The following is a 17,400-nucleotide window of genomic DNA, read 5'->3' as shown; positions in this document are numbered from 1 at the left end:
AAAAAAAGGAAAAATATAAAAAAAATAATAAAAATATAAAAGTGTAAATCACTAATACAAAAATAAAGAAGAACCCCCCCCCCCCAAACCCACGAGGTATCGCTGAGTCCGGACACGTCCTATCTATAAAAATACTAAATTATTTAACCCCGTACGGTTAATGCCGTAATGAAAAAAAGTCAAAACGTCCAGATTCGGTGAGGACCAGAAAAAAAAATGCAATAAAAAAAGATCAAGATGCTGTATGTACCCTAAACTGGAATCAATAATAACAGCAGCTCGACGCGCAAAAAAAACCAACAATAAGCCCTCGGGACAGAAAAAACAAAAAGTTATCGCTCTTGGAAGAATAAAAGGGGAAAAAAAAAAAATCGGCCTGGTCACAAAGGGGTTAATAAAGGAGCAAGAGCAGCCTGGTAGTGAAAGAGTTAAAGCCAAGGGTTAAACACGGCGGCGCAAAAAAGCCAGACCACGTGAGCAGTCACGTGATGTTATTTTTATTTTTTTTTCTAACGGGCGTGGCTTAGTAATTAAGTGGGCGTCTGTAGAGCCGGTGGGCGTGGCGTAGCGGCCTTTGGCAGCAGTGTGGTGGGTGTGGCTTTGCCGCCTCCTTCCTCCATGCTCGGTGCTGGCAGCCAGGCGTACACAGGAGGGAGGTGGGAGGAGAAGGAAGAGGAGAGAGGGGACAGCTCCGGCACAAGCAGCAACTTCCCCGGGCTTTATTATTGACTACCAGCGGAGAGCAGCCCTCCTGCATCCCCAGCTGCCACCACTGCATGAGTCCATGGATTACATGGTATGTGCCTCCCCCCCTCCAGTTCTGCCTGTGGTGCAGGCCATTCCTGCCATAGATGCCTGCAACCCTATAGGACATGCTCCAGCGCCTGCACCTGCCTCATTTACCTCCCAATGGCACCACTAATGGAGGCTAATGGGGTCAGTGCCTGGTACAGGGGGGGTCAGTGCCTGGTACAGGGGGATCAGCCTGCAGGCACAGGGGGATCAGCCTGCAGGCACAGGGGATCAGCCTGCAGGTACAGGGGGATCAGCCTGCAGGCACAGGGGGTCAGCCTGCAGGCACAGGGGGATCAGCCTGCAGGCACAGGGGGATCAGCCTGCAGGCACGGGTAGGTCAGCCTGCAGGCACGGGTAGGTCAGCCTGCAGGCACGGGTAGGTCAGCCTGCAGGCACGGGTAGGTCAGCCTGCAGGCACGGGTAGATCAGCCTGCAGGCACGGGTAGATCAGCCTGCAGGCACGGGTAGATCAGCCTGCAGGCACGGGTAGATCAGCCTGCAGGCACGGGTAGATCAGCCTGCAGGCACGGGTAGATCAGCCTGCAGGCACGGGTAGATCAGCCTGCAGGCACGGGTAGATCAGCCTGCAGGCACGGGTAGATCAGCCTGCAGGCACGGGTAGGTCAGCCTGCAGGCACGGGTAGGTCAGCCTGCAGGCACAGGGGGATCAGCCTGCAGGCACGGGTAGGTCAGCCTGCAGGCACAGGGGGATCAGCCTGCAGGCACGGGTAGGTCAGTCTGCAGGCAGCTCCTCCGCTGCCCCCATGGCCCTGAGCTGCAGGGTCTTGTGCCCAGGGACAATGGTCAGCGGCACCGTCATGGTGAGCTGGAACTGGTGGGCCATATGTCGTGTCTTACTGCCATAAGGGGGAATTTATCGAAATATAGGAAAAAGTTCTGCAAGTTTCCAATGTACTCTGTCTTGCTGTATCTCGCCGTTTCCAATATCTGTGTTTGCTGTCAGTGAGTGGACGCCTTCTGGTCTCCATTCCTCCACAGCTGCAGTGAGTGGTCTGAGCAATCCTCTGTGATCGCTGACCCTCGGATGTGACAGCGCCTCCGTTGTGGCTGCTGGCCGCTGTGGTTCTTATCCCTGGAGCTTTGGGCCTTTGCACGTTTCGTCGGTCTGTTTATGGGAATAACGAATGTAACTGGAAGGTGAGAAGTTCTGTGTGCTGAGCCCAGACAGACCCTGTAATAATCGGCGAGGACCCTCTGCCTGCATCAGTTATGTAGTGGATCCGTTTTGCTCTTCTCTCTTCCTCTTATGTATATAACACTTCATTCAGTGACTTCAAGCGGAGAGCCGACTGTGGCTCTGAGTAAGAAAGTTGTGAATTTCTTGCTGGGTTTTCAGTATAAGGCCACGTTCACACTTTCAGTATTCGGTCAGAATTTTACCTCAGTATTTGTAAACCAAAACCAGGAGTGGAACAATCAGAGGGAAAGTTCTAATAGAAACACGTCACCACTTCTGTATTATCACCCACTCCTGGTTTTAGCTTACAAATACTGATGTGAAATACTGAACGTGTGCATGTGACCTTAAAGGGTTACTCCTCTTCACTGATATCCACTGGACAGGTAACAAGTGTGTGATCTGTGGGGGGCTCAGCACTGAGATCTGCGGCCTCCTCCACAATGGGGGTCCCTGGTTCCCAACCTGCCAGGCGATGAGGCCGCTCTCCGTTGCCATCTTATCCAATGTGAAATATTTCCGTGTAAAATCTGTATTCTGTGAAGACAAGACTTTCCTATTACTGAGATAGGAGATTACAGTTGGTGCTTATAAGACTCCGTGTAACCTGAGCTGCTGTGCGTCTTTCTAATTCGCAGCATGTCATCCTCTCTTGCGGGTCCGCAGAGTTTTCTGTGCAGATTTTCCCTACAGACTTGTATTAGATGCAGAAAATTCACAGGTAAAAAACACACGTCTGTCAATAAAATTTTGTCAAGTCAAATACCTGGAAGTATCAAAAACAATGCAGCTTTATTTATAATACGTCATACCAAAAAGAGACAAAGAAATGCAATAAAACGCATGTGAAAAAAAAAAAAAGTCTTCAAAAACACAAGTTACCGAAGTTACTTGCTAGGTGCAGAAATGAAGTAACCGCAAAAGCTCATCATGTGAACGTGGCCTAAAGGGAACCTGACAGCTGATGGGTGCTGCCCAGACCCCCGTTCAATGTCCAAGGTTGGGTTTACATCCAACCCCCCCGCAAAATGCGTTTCGGGAGCGAGTTGTCAGCAGACTTTCCCGAATCTGCGCCAATTCAATTAAGTAGGGGGTTAAGCTGCACTCCCCTAAAAGGACAAGAGGGGGTGCTGTTACAGGGAATGTGAGATAATCTGGACAAACTGTGAATTGTAAACTCCGCAATACATGTGACTGCCACCTTGTATGAATGTCAGCTCTTGTGCCCAGCCTGTGGAGGTTGAGGATTCTGCGTTGTCCTATAGGCCGGGAGCGATGGAAGACATGAGGGGATCGGTGGCCTCAATGGTGGGTTGTATTTTTGCCACTTTTCTCATTGGGAATAACCCTCATCATTTGGGTTTAGGTTGTAAAACGAGTTTGTCCAGGGTCATAGTGAGAGGTCGGAGGTTCAGATGACTCTTGGGGCATAAATCTTCTGGATTGTCTGGCACGTTCTGATGCTGCCGTCTCCTCCAGTAATTCCTTCAGCCGTCATCCTGTGTGACATCTTAAAGGGGATTAGAAAACCGTGGCTGCTTTCTTCCACAATCCCCAGCACACCTGTCCACATGTTGTTTGTTTCCCTGGTTGGAGCCGGGCTGTGCTGTGTTTTTTTTTTTTTGTGTGGAGTTAAGCTGCCATATTTTCCTAACTCTGTACAATCTATTTCCAGACGTCGGTTTAGGACTCGGACCCTTTTTGTTAGGAGGATCGCCCGATGAAATGCCAATCGGTGATGTTTGTTTGTAATCGGTGATGTTTGTTTGTAATCGGTGATGTTTGTTTGTAATCGGTGATGTTTGTTTGTAATCGGTGATGTTTGTTTGTAATCGGTGATGTTTGTTTGTAATCGGTGATGTTTGTTTGTAATCGGTGATGTTTGTTTGTAATCGGTGATGTTTGTTTGTAATCTGTGCTGTTTGTAATCTGTGCGTGAGGTTGCAGTTTGTGTTAATTCCCAAGCAGCACTCCCACAGGAGAACTGGGGTATTACATGGCTGATCTGATTGGCTGCCTATGTCCTCCACAGAGACACTGTTGTCTGACTGTAAGGTTAGAGTCCTGAATAAAGGACCCTACCTTATGTCAGGATGTGATAGTATTAAAACTTCCAAAAATAGGTTTATAAACCAGACCATAACAATAACATTTTTTTCTTTAGTAACAATTTAGTCCAACATGGAAAGTTCTGAAACATTGTAAAATAATTTGTTAGATGGATTCGTCTTCATTCCTGTAAAAAAATAAATAAATATGATTTTGGTGGCTTTCAAGCCCCTGGTCACCCCCCCCCCTGTCTATTTTCCTACCTTCTGCTGCATTAATATCAGAACGTACTCATTTGGAGTACAGATGATGGCAGGGATGGGCCGGCTCAGCCCCGATGGGCCGGCTCCACATTGGTGTCTTACTAACACTATGGAAAAGCTGCTGCAGGAGATTGTTCTGGTAAGCAGAGCACTCTGAGGAGAAGACAAGAGCTGACCATCACTGCCATCAGCTGTACTCCCAGTGAGCATATTCTGATATCAATGCAGTTGAAGGTAGGAAAATAGACTGAGGAAAAATAGGGTTTTCTAAGCCACTTAAATGGTATTTTTTCTTTTTTACAGGAATGAAGAAAATTGCCCTAATAAAGTGAATTGCAAACTTTCATAACTTTCCATGCTGGACAAAATGCTAAAAAATAGTTACTCTTTAAAGGGGTTTTCTGGAGCTGTAATAGTGATGGCTGTGGCTGTGCCTGGCATTCCTGGAGGGGCTGATCTTATGTAATGGCTGATGCAGATGTCCGAGCACGGTCCTAGACTGGCTGTGGCCTTGACCCGAGCGTGACGGCCTCATAGAAATATATGAAGCTGTCACGCCCGGGTTAGGAGGGCCGCGGCCAGTTCGTGCATTGCGGACCAAGATTTACATGAGCCCTATGCTGCAGCGCCAGTCACAGGCTCAACCAAATGTACAGAGCTTTACCTGCCGCTGACTACCACAGATCAGATATTGATGACCGTTTTTTTATTATAGACCATCAATGATACAATCTCAGAAGACCTCTCTTATGGTTAGTCGTTGCCGTAAACTATTGTTGTTTTCATTTTAGTAACTATGTGACCCCCATCATGGCTAGCAGTACATTTTCCATGACTTCATCTCACCCGGATTTCCCAGACACTGCGATTTTCCCACCAATATTTAGCAATTTATATAAATGTGCAATCAATGATGGATTGGCTGCTGGGACCCCCCCACTAGAGAACCAGGGTCCTGCGTCCACCCTGTGGTGATCAAACATGCACATTAATGCTCCCATAGCAGCGAATGGCATGGTGGTCACTAAAGACGGTATAAATCGATTTGCTGAACCCGGTCCAGTGGCCAGATCTGTAATCTGTGGCCACTGGATTGGACCCCTTAAAGCTATGTCCTGGCACTCCTATTTTCTCTTTTGATTAGTCTGCCTGGTGCGATGTTATCGTGTTGGTGTAACGTCATGCCAGACCGGCTATTGAAAAGAAGAGCCCTCGTGCCATCAGGAGGTGGTTCTCATGGCTCCTGTCCGGCAGCTACAGATTACTGACACAAGTCCTGTGAATCGATTTGCAGATCCATAGTGGTCACACATGTGCACTGCTGCTCCATTCACACAATATTATGCGATGTTTTTAGGATTAGTTGGAGGAGTCAGAGGTCAGACTTGCAGCCATCATAGGTGATAAATGTGGTGGTATAACCCCTTTATTATTTTGAGTTGTGCAATGTTGCCTCCCCCCAGCTCTTGATAGACACAGTTCAGTGTTTGGTGCTCTAGTCTTATGCCCATTTGTGCTCCATTCATGCTCCCATTCCGTTTACAAGTCTGAGCCTTGTAGGATGACAGTACTAATGTTCCTAAAAAACAAACTCAAGTGGCCATTCAGTACAAGCTGCATATTTATTTTTTTAATGGCCTTCGGTTCTATCCCTATCCATGACTACTTGATGGATGAACGATCTGTAGGAAGAGCGATCTTGTGCAAGCCTAGATAGGTCCATCAGGGTCTTCTCCACCATTATATTGATTGTATCGAGCCCTAAGGTTTCTTGTCTTCATCTTCGCCTTGTTCCTTCTATTCTGACCATGTTGTCCTTCTCCAGTGATTGCTCTCTCCATATGATGTGTCCAAAATAGACAAGTCATAGTGTGGTTATCCTTGCTTCAAGTGACATGTTTGGCTTGATTTTTTTTTTCCAAAATGATTTGTCTGTTCTTCTGTATTTAATACCAAGGACCAAAGAAGATGAAACCTATGGGTAAAGGACAGTTTTTCCATAAACTAGCTTTAGGATGCTCTTTGGTTGTATGGGCCGCGAACCTGAGTGAAAGCTAAAAATTGACGTTGCTTCTGTTTGTATAGTCATATCTGCTCCTATGGATCTCGGATGTCTCAGCCGGCCGCACACAGGGTTCACAAGTCCACGTCTGTAATCATGGCTGGCTTCTTCTGTCTCCACTTATCTTTGATGTGTGACATGCCTATCCGTCTTGCAGCCAAATTGACCTGATGGCTGAAGCTCTTGGAGATCACTACTTCTGGCAAGCATGCAAATCACCTCTCCCGAAAGACAAAATCTCTGCGCTGCCCCCAGGGTTTCTGGCCATGTTCCGAAAAAAAGACGACTTGCCGTATATTTTTCTCCAGTGGAAGAGGTGGACCAGAGGAGGATGTGCGATACGTCCTCGGAAACAGAAAATGTTGGCACGTTACCGGGGCGACAATACTCAGTAAATCTTACTATATTATAAAGTTGCTTAAAATGAAAAAATAACTGTGTGCTTTACATGTGCATGGGAACCTCTTTGACTTTCTACGTCACGTTGATTTTAGGGGACAATATCTTTGTATACAGCAGCACATAGTGTGCAGATCATGCTCTGAAATCTGTACAGGCGTTGTCCAGGACTTAAATATTGATGGGTCATAAATTAAATCCGGAATATCCAGCTCTCTGAAAGCGTCTGATCCGAGCTAGATCTCTTGTCACTATTGCAGCGCCACATCCTCCTTCATACGACTGGATCTGTGTCACTTCCCCAGGATTTTTTATTGATCACATGGTCAGACCTGTATCTGCTTCAGCATATAATACTGCTATGTAGTACTAATAATGCTGTATTCCGTAATGGAAACAATAGCTGTGGGATATCCGGTGCTTTTATTTCCTGTGTATTCAATCTCTTCACGTTAGATTTGTTCTGCCAGCTTCTTATTGAATTCCACAGTTTGGAGCTGTAGCAACCATGGCTGCTGTGTGTGAAGGACAACATTGCTTTGTGACAGAATTTCTCACAGCATGGACAACGGATGTCTGTTCAGTGGTTCATGACTGCTGTGAGGATTTTACATACATATGTGTGTTGTAGCAGAGCCAGGTAGGACAGGGTTAAGTCCTAGCTCTGCAGGTCTTGACTAGATGCACCTGCCTAGCTTTTTACTAGAACCAGGACCTGTGTTCACTAGGTGTCAGTCTGCTGGATGAAGCAGAGTTGAGTGCTGCTGGTTAGTGACCAGACAAAATGTGGGCTGAAGTTGGGGGAGAGACGTGCCAGGGCTTCTCTCTGAATGGAGACTGCATGGATCAGCTAGGAAAGCTGAGCAGTCTGTGTGTTGGAGATGCAGAGAACCGTGTAGAAGCTGCAGCCTGTTCAGTGTGAACCGTGCCCAGAGTTAAACACTTCTGTTTGGCGCTGGGAGCTGCTGGAGCTCATGCTGAAGGTGATGGAGACTGGTGGGATTGTGCCTTTTCTGTGTATGAAGTTTGCTCCAGGAGAAAAGACTATAATCTGTTCGAGTGAGCCCGTACTGACATATATGTGCCTCCTGAATGAGCTGTTTATTTGCTGTTATACTTTTATGCCCAGAAGAGGCTGTTTTTGTTTTTGAATCGCTTGGAGTATTATGAAAGCAATAAAACTGCATGTGTGAACGCAACCTAATGCCTACCTGAGAGAGTGAATCCCCCACGTGTGTGTGTGTGTGTGTGTGCAACTAATTTCTCTTATTCTGGTCCTTGTTTCACTTAAAGACTAGACTCTGTCAACCTCTCATTTTTACTTTGTTTGCCATATAGGCCAGGAGAGTTCCCTGACCATACACTGAATATATCTATTGTCTCCCATGCACTATGTGTGTAGGCCCAAAAAGTGCTCTATATCCAAGGGGTTGCAGTGCTTTATGACATGGAGTGATTGCTGCTGCGCTTACTGGACAATTGTTGGGAAGTAGTGCAGACAAGTCTGCTGTGACTTCTGGGGAACTTGGGCAAGGGTTTTTCAATGACTACCGGGACTAGTTCTCAGCAGGGCTGTGGCGTCGGTAAGCCAAACCTCCGACTCCTCAATTTCCCTGACTTCCGACTCTGACTCCACAGCACTAGTAGGAGGAGCGTCACTACTGAGCGTGTGCATAAAGTGCAGCCCAGATTCATCTCAACTAAAAGCCAAGATCTTTAGATCAGGAACAGAACAGACATTTATAGGACATTTCATAACTTTCCCAAATTCTTATGAAAACATTTACAGCACAATCCTGCATTGTACTACTGAACCCAATTTATTAGTTGGAGTCGGTCCATTTTATACAGACTCCACCAGAATGGACACCAATTCCGACTCCACAGCCCTGGTTCTCAGTGAAGGATTGGTAATGGAAGTCTGGTGGAAGTTACTGCTGGCTACTGGTAAGACTGCATAGGGGGCACTGCTGTGACTACTGGGGGGGGCAATAGTTCTTCTATAAACCTACATGTGGAGCCGAAAGCATACGGCAATTTTTACTGCTAAAGTGGGTGAGGACACAATACGGATAGGAGGAGAAACCCTGCCCTTATGTACTTTTAGGTAATTTATGACTAAACATGTTTGTTTTTTTTCTACTGATAACTGGGGATTACATGAGACAGACGTGGAGCAATCAGCTGATCACCGCAACAGCTTTTTAAATTTTTTTTATGCACAGTTGCTTGTAAAAATGAGCAATTTTGCTATTCACCCCTTATTAAAAATCCTCTCCATTCTCAAGAACGAAGGTGTGTTTTTTTTTTTTTTTTTTATAGTGTATTGCTCATTGCCAAGGTTACCAGCCACCCTGCAGTCCAAGCCTGGCCGGTTAGCTAGGTAAGGAGCGAGCAGGATCTGCTAGCGGCTTAGGAGAGAGCATACTTTGGTTTGAAATTACAATCTTAAAGACAGCACTGCCCTCAGCTAAGCGGGAAGCCGGGAGCGGCGCACTCCTGAAAATGAAATTTTAGTGAAACCCTTTAATGAGACTTGCACTTTAACATTCTACTGAGAGCAGGTTATATCCTGAGTAATGTGTGATTCCATGTCCTCACCTCCCTTGTTACTGTGTGCTCCTGGCCTTAAAGCCGGGGTGGACACAGTCCAGAGAGGGCCCCTGTTAGTATATGGGCCCTTTTGAAGTCCAATAGCTCCTCCATAATGCCCCTTTTGTGTATGTGGCTGCTTGGTGCTTTGGAGTTGGAATTGGAGCCCCCTTTCTTCTTGTGCCCGTGTGCGACTGCATTGTTGGTATTTATGTCCCCCCATCCTGAGCTCTTTCTTGGTATTTATGTCCCCCATCCTGTTATGTATGTCCTCATTTTCTGAGCTCCTTCCTGGTATTTATGTCCCCCATCCTGGTATATATGACCCCCATCATGGTATATATGTCCTCCATCCTAAGATTTTTCCTGGTATATATGTCCCCCATCCTGGTATATACAGTTGAAAGCAGAAGTTTACATACACTATATAAAAAGACACATATGCATGTTTTTCTCAAAATCTGACATGAGATCAGAATAAACCTTTCCTGTTTTAGGTCAATTAGGATTACCATCATTTTTAATATTTGCCAAATGCCAGAATAATGAGAGAGAGAGAATGTTTTAAGGCATTTTTATTACTTACTGCAAAGTCAAAAGTTTACATACACTAAGATTACTATGCCTTTAAACAATTCTGGACTGCCCATATGATGATGTCATGTGTTTGGAAGCTTCTGATAGGTTTTTTGGCAACATCTGAGTTAATTAGAGACACATCTGAGAATGTATTTTAATGCACACCTGAAACACACTCTTCTTTGTGTAGCATCATGGGGAAAGTCAAAAGAAATCAGCCAAGATATCAGGAAGAGAATTGTGGACTTGCACAACTCTGGCTCATCCTTGGGTATAATTTCAAGATACCTGGAGGTGCCTCGTTCATCTGTACAAACAATTATACGCAAGTACAAACAAGATAGGAATGTCCAGCCATCATACCGCTCAGGAAGGAGAAGGGTGCTGTGTCCCAGAGATGAACGTGCTTTGGTCTGACATGTGCATATCAACTCAAGGACAAAAGCAAAAGACCTTGTGAAGATGATGGCGGAAGCTGGTAAGAATGTTTCAATATCCACAGTGAAATGAATACTGTATCAACATGGGCTGAAAGTCCACTCTGCCAGGAAGAAGCTGTTATTCCAAAAGAAACATAAAGCCAGATTAATGTTTCCAAATGCACACAGGGACAAAGACTTTGGAGACCTGTCCTGTGGTCTGATGAAACTAAAATTGAACTTTTTGGGCATAATGACCTTGGTTACGTTTGGAGGAAAAAGGGAGAAGCTTGGAAGCCTAAGAACACCAGCCCAACTGTGAAACACGAGGACAGCATCATGTTTTGTGGTTGTTTTGCTGCAGGAGGGACTGGTGCACTTCACAAAATAGATGGCATCATGAGAATAGAAGATTATGTGGCAATACTGAAGCCACAACGTCTCAAGACATCAGCCAGGAAATTAAAGCTTGGGCGGAAATGGGACTTCCAAATGGGCAATGACCTGAAGTATACCGCCAAAATGGTAACAAAGTGGCTTAAGGATAACAAAGTCAATGTTTTGGAGTGGCCATCACAAAGCCCTGATCTAAATCTTATGGAAAATTTTTGGGCAAAGTTTAAAATGCAGGTGCGAGCAAGGTGACCTACAAACATGGATCAGTTACACCGGTTTTGTCAGGAATGGGACCAAATTCCGACCAACTATTGTGAGAAGCTTGTGGAAGGATATCCCAAACGTTTGACCCAAGTCATTCAGTTTAAGGGCGAAGGTACCAAATACTAATGAAATGTATGTAAACTTTTGACTTTGCAGTAAGGTTTAATCTGATTTCATGTCAGATATTGAGAAAAACATGCATATGTGTCTCTTTATATAGTGTATGGAAACTTCTGCTTTCAATTGTACGTCTGAAGCGAAAATACTTATGGCCTATGCAGGAGAGCCTTCCAGCCACACCAAGGACTCATTCAGACAAACGTATGAAATGTCCGTGCGCTGTCTGTGTGCAAAAGTGACAGCATACGGACAGCACACTGACCAAGACAAGTCAGTGTGGTAGTTCACATAAGCGTTCTTACACAGGAACCAATGGACCGTGCAGCGTGCACTACTATTCCTTATCAGGCTCACCCATTATAAGTCAGTGAGTGCAGAAAAGATTAATCACACATGGGTTATCATCCATATGTCATGCGTTATTTCATGGATACATTACAATTATAAACATGGGAAACTGCTACTGCACGTAAAAAAAACAAATGCTGTATTGATGTACAAAAATGGACGCACGGATGATGATACTGATGAAACATCATTTTTTCCTGGACGTAAACCTGGCCTTAGCCTATCATTACTCACACACACCTCTCCCGGGCTAAAAGTCTTCCAATATAAAATGTGGGTAGGATCCAACACTAATTAAATACAGAAGCTCCACACTGGGTTACCACTAACGTGTGCAAAATCACCCGCTTTAAATAAAAAAAAAGTTTTTCATCAATATTGTCACCCGTATGCCATCAGTCTGTCTGTTTTTACGTCCGTATGCACTTTGTCTGTTTTGCACATCTGTATGGCATCTGTTCTAAGATGAACAATTTAATTAAAAAAGGACAAATATCTTGGTACTGTAATTGTAATGTATCCGTGAAAAACGCATGACATGCAGATGGTAATTCTTGTGCCGTTCTTTATTTTTTCTGAGCCCATTGATTTATAATGGACGAGTCTGATCCAGAATATGGTTCCGCGTGCTGTTTCCCCCGCGTGCTGTTTCCCCCGCGTGCTGTCCATTTTGCACGCACACATTTAATACATTGGTCTGAACAAGCACTTGGGCTGAAGGGAGGAGGGCTGGTGGGATCTCATGAATTGACCAATTTGTACGCTAAGTACCTCCATTTTCTAAGTCTATTCTTTGATAGTATTCAGTCCAGATGTCCTATATACAGTGTTTGCTTCATATATTGCAGGGTGCCGTAAACACAGCAGTATTTTCCCGTGCACCGTGCTGGGATATTTGCTAATCTGAGCGTGCAGATGTCTTTCGCCAGTCGTTCGGCCCCTTCTGTAGTGTAAATGAATGGTGCTTTTAGAATTTACAGGACAATAATTCCTTTTTAATCGCTTTCAGTCTAAATGGGGCATTGCCTCGCTGGACGATTTGTCATCTTGTTGAGCCGCTTCAGTACATTACTGCTAAGTGCATGTATGGCTACCCACGTACTCCTTCTCAGCACTTTGCTAAATGACATCTGCACCAAGGTATTCCTATAGCTAAATGGCTTTTATAACGATGCCGCGTCCTGCGTTTTGTAATGCAGCTTTCAGTCATATCTGCAATACCAGATACATCCTATGGACATGAGTGGCGCTGTCTCTGGAGGCAGGGGAGGGTTGACTTTCAGCACCATAGTCACTGGGATCCGTTGCACAGATTACCCAGCTTGGCTCTCCGGTCACGGCTCGCACTGGATTGTGGATAGATCAGCTTTTTATGTAACATTTCTGCAGCCACTCTTTTCCAATTTTACTGAAAATAAAAGCAAAAACATACTCCCTGGGATAGAAAAACATGATTTTTATCAGATCCGTGTCTCATGGTCTTGCTGGATAAATAAACAGGAGACTCCAGGAGAGAAGAACATTAAGATTCCCAGCATTTAAATGTTCCGTATCGGAATGTTAGTGTTTACGGAGGAAATCTATTTTAGGAAGCATCCTGTCGTCACGCTCCAGCGGGAAGCCATTGATTCAGGAATCGGAAATGATCAATATCTCATCTTCAGTTATCAGCTGTGCTTCAGATCTGTAATTGCTGCGATGCACCTGCCCTCTGGTCCATATGAAGGGTTTCATGAAATGCCACTTGGGGTTAATACACATTTGATGCCATCGGAAAATATAGGCCCCTAACTTTTATATTGTGATCTATCCCTCTGCCGTGTCTGATGGACACGGCAGAGGGAGCTTAACTGCTGGATTTGACTACACAGCTTGTTTGTGGTCTGTTACTATGGAAACGCATAGGGCTGTGCATGCACAACAATATTTAAATCAGCGGATTTCCTGTGCTTCCATTGTTAACATAAAGTTGTGAAGATTAAAGGAGTATTTTTCTTCGTAAGTGATCCCATATCGTTAGTATATTCGATCACTTAAAATGCATTTGCACTGGCCGATAATTGGGAATCGTTCCTGATTACCGGCCTGTCTATGTAGATTGTCATTTACCTGGTAGATGTGCAAACAGCTTAATTGTTCAGCGGCTGAAATGATTAAGGCTGCTTAAAAATAGTTTTTCTCAACAGCACATTATCCTGCGTAAACTGGAATTGCTGCCAAAATAATGGTTTGCTATGCTCTTTGCTCCCGGCCACCTGACTGTGCAGGAAGAGGGTGAAGTAGACGCACCGCCAACCCAACTCTGTGGCCAAGATCAATGGGCGTCCCAGAAGTCAGACCCCCAGTGATCAGGTGATTGCTTATCCCACTTGTAAACCATCACTTAATGGGATGGGATTACACCTTTTAACGTTGGCAGATCTCAACAAAATAGGGACAATAATGCTTAACTACAAAGGTAGAGGTCAGGATGACAAAGACTGGACATGTTGGATTTTATTAGGCCTGATCCTTTGTACTGCTGGGGTACTTATCTTCATCACTTTAATAAGGGAAGGCGGATGAGATGCTGTAGTTTCTGCTTTGCGCTGGGTGTGACGAGGCAGGTGGAGTGATGGCCGCAGAGATGGGACAGACGTTACTGGTTGTGGATGTGTGCCGGGATTTTGTTCACGACTTCATAGTAACATTGTAACAAAACTCAATTAGGCTGTGAGTCTTCAGTTTTGGTTGTTCCTGTAGCACAGACCAGAATGGACTTGTGAATAATAAGATATTATATAAGAGCTGCATCTTTATTTCCATGTTTGTGTATGTCCATTCATGGCCACGAGACAGACTCCAAAGTCTGATTGTTTCGACTCCGTGCGTCCTCCTTTCCGTCTGTCCCTCTTTTCTGGGATACAGTACCTTAGTTGACTGCACAAATTGCATCCTGCAAAAATCGCACTGACAACGGCAACAAAACTGCTGTTTTTCGCGTGTGATTTGAGCCTCAACGTCCGAATATACTCTTATCACTCCTCATTTTCCAAGAAACGGGCGTGCGCCCACTGGGGTGCTTTTGATTTCCTTTTAGAACATCTTTTTATCCTTTTACATTCTCAGGTTTTGTGTGTTTTGTTTTTTTGAATACATTTTGCTCATCTGATGGCCAGGACCATTTTAGAACATTTGACATGTGCAAATAAAATAACATTTGCAACATAAAAAAGTGATGTCTGTCAGAAAATATATAGTCATCTGTCACATTGTCAGTATGCCATTCAGCACTTTATGCACACAGGCACCTTCGTGTAATTTTGTGTTAGGGAAATGTTTTTTATTAAAAAAAAAGCTCAGTAATTGACACACCCCAACTTGTTATCCAATTTACCCTATATGTGGTCGTATTGTTTGGGTGCACGGCTAAGCAGGACGGGAGTGCCATGTGGCTGTGGAAGTGCAAATTTTTCTGATTTTTTTATTTTTTTTTCCATATGGCACTTGTAGAGCCCCTGAGGTATCGGTACAGAGGAAACCTCACAGTCCCTGTGTATTGTGAATGGAGATCCTGATGCTCAGCCTAAGGGCTCGCTCACACGAGTGTATAACACGGCCGAGTGCTATGTGATGTTTTATTGCATAGCACTCGGACCAGTGTTATTCTATGGGGCAGCTCAGATCTCTGATTTTCTTCTTGTGGCGAGTGGCTGCGAAACTCGGCTCACACGCACCTGTACATACGCACCATAGGGTGCGTATGAAACATCGGTCTGAACTCGGAGGTCATCCAAGTGCAGTCCGATTACCACGGACACAAGCAATGGAGGAGATGGAGAAATTACTTTCTCCGTCTTTGCACCTGTGATTCGATTCTCTCATGCTAGAGAATCGGAGCACAGTGCACTGACACTCGAATCAAACTCTGAAAAAGTTTAGAAGAGTATTTTGATATTCTGCCCCGATTTTCGGCTGTGTGAGCGAGCCCTAAACCCTATACACAAGGCCTTCATTGAGAGATGCAAGCTCCAACATGACCTGAGAATTTGTAGTTTTTTTTTTTTTTTTTTTGTCCTTATCTGATATTGGTTTTTGGTATGTTACTTTTCAATGACCAAGGCCTCGTCCTTACATCCGGCTTGTGTGGTGGCTGCGTTTTATGATTCTAGGCAAGGTCATGTAATTAAACGTTTGATCCTGATGTCTCATGTCACAGCTTAGAAGCTTTTGCTTTCCAGTGATATAGGGGGATATCAGGACTTCTCACTCTGATATCTATAAAGTACTGTGGAATTAATGGTGCTATACAAGCGAGTAAAATAAACTTTAATCTCCTAGATTAGGGGTAGAACCTGCTGTGTGGGGCTTTGTGTTTTGAAAACCTCATGCCTTGTAAAACTCATGAAAATGGATGCTTTACAGTAGAAATGAATACATCGAGCACACTATAAAAACGTGAGCTGATGTGGTCGTAAGGACGCTGTCTAGTCACTGCCATCAGTGGAGAATGAGAAGACCCCGGAGAGCTGAAAAGTTCTGTCTAAATTCTGAAGAAACTTCATGGACTACACCCTGACCTAAACATGGCCACATATAGTTCTGCACCTCTCAGCCTGGCTGACCGCTACGGGGTTGTCCTCATAAGTATTATTGTTAAAGCTAAAAGCATACAGCAGCACTCTGTAAGCGCTAAGATGTATGCAAACACTGAGTATATCAAATTTAGACTGCATTACTGCTGTATGGAAAATACTTAACAAAAATGAAAATTGTTCCTTTTGTGTCTAAATTTCATATATTCAATTCTTACATACAGCTTAGTACTTAGAGTGCTGCTGTATCCTTTTGTTTGTATATTATGCAGTTATAGCAGCTTGCACCTGATCACTCTTTATTCTGTTAGGATGTGCTGGTCTTTTCTTTTTTTATTATGTGCTGGGTGAAAGCACTACACGCAGAATACTGGTTATTACGGTATGTATGTCCAGATATTGCTGATGGCATATGTATTGAGTTAAGGTCGCTATACAAACGGCTTCACCGTGTCCGAGTGATTTCTGTACCAGCAGCGGTCTCCTGATCTGAACTCCACAGCCTTCTGGAAATTATTTGCCATATGTGCACCTTGAAGCTTGGACATGTGAACCCGGTGCTAGATGAATGTCTGCTGATTTGGGCTGTCCTTATTTGTGTAGGGCTGCCGGGCTTTCCTTTTTCAGATGATATTGGCGGGAGAGAAAGAAGGATTGGGTATGTTAAATTTCATCATTGGATCCTATTGTTCTTTTAAGCCATAAGCTGGCGTCGGAGGGGTCTGGCAATTGATTGTCTCCATATACCGATGTAGAAGACATGCACACGCTTGCTTGGCCACAGCATAGACATGTATGAGGAGGTTTGGGAGACGTAGCTGACGGCTGAATGAGTGTTAGTCGGCTATCTTTGGTTTATATGTGGCTATAGATTTCTTGGTATGGCTGTAGACATTATTGGAATTGATGTACAAGAATGATTTCGGTAATATAATGAAGCTACCTACAGTTGTGCTCAAAAGTTTACATACCCCGACAGAATTTTTCCTTTCTTGGCCTGGTTTCAGGATATATTTATTTTATTTATTTTACTCACTTATATAGCGCCATTAATACCACAGTGCTTTACAGACATTATGGGTACTTTCACCATTGGGGTTCACAATCTACATTCCCTATCAGTATGTCTTTGGAGTGTGGGAGGAAACCGGAGAACCCGGAGGAAACCCACGCAAACACGGGGAGAACATGAATGATAACCATTTAGTGTTGAGCCAACATGCTCGACACTGCTCGGTACTCGCCCGAGCATCACGCTACTCGGGATGTTCGGCGAGCACCGAGCATTTCCGGGTTACTCGGGCGGGAGCTCGGGTCTCCGCCCTGCATGTTTGGTGCTCTT

The 17,400-nt window shown here is 44.6% G+C and overlaps 1 protein-coding gene across 2 annotated transcripts in view; it reads left to right on the top strand.

Annotated features, from left to right (window-relative positions):
- Positions 1-570: 570 nt before the first annotated feature.
- The window catches only part of ARL15 (ARF like GTPase 15), a 261,268-nt gene continuing 244,438 nt past the window's right edge, over positions 571-17,400 (top strand). Inside the window, exon 1 of one of the 2 annotated variants that reach the window (XM_073680325.1) lies at positions 571-796. In XM_073680325.1, the coding sequence (XP_073536426.1) occupies positions 785-796 (12 nt within the window). In that variant the 5' untranslated portion in view covers positions 571-784. The remainder of the gene's footprint in view (positions 797-17,400) is intronic. The other variant, XM_073680326.1, reaches the window with a different exon arrangement.

Source organism: Phyllobates terribilis, unplaced genomic scaffold (assembly GCF_046119375.1).
Source record: "Phyllobates terribilis strain yellow unplaced genomic scaffold, ASM4611937v1 Scaffold_1__5_contigs__length_1240528914, whole genome shotgun sequence".
NCBI classification, from domain to species: Eukaryota; Metazoa; Chordata; class Amphibia; order Anura; family Dendrobatidae; genus Phyllobates; species Phyllobates terribilis.
Note: the sequence above shows the minus strand (reverse complement) of the source record. Positions and strands in the feature narration are given on the sequence as shown.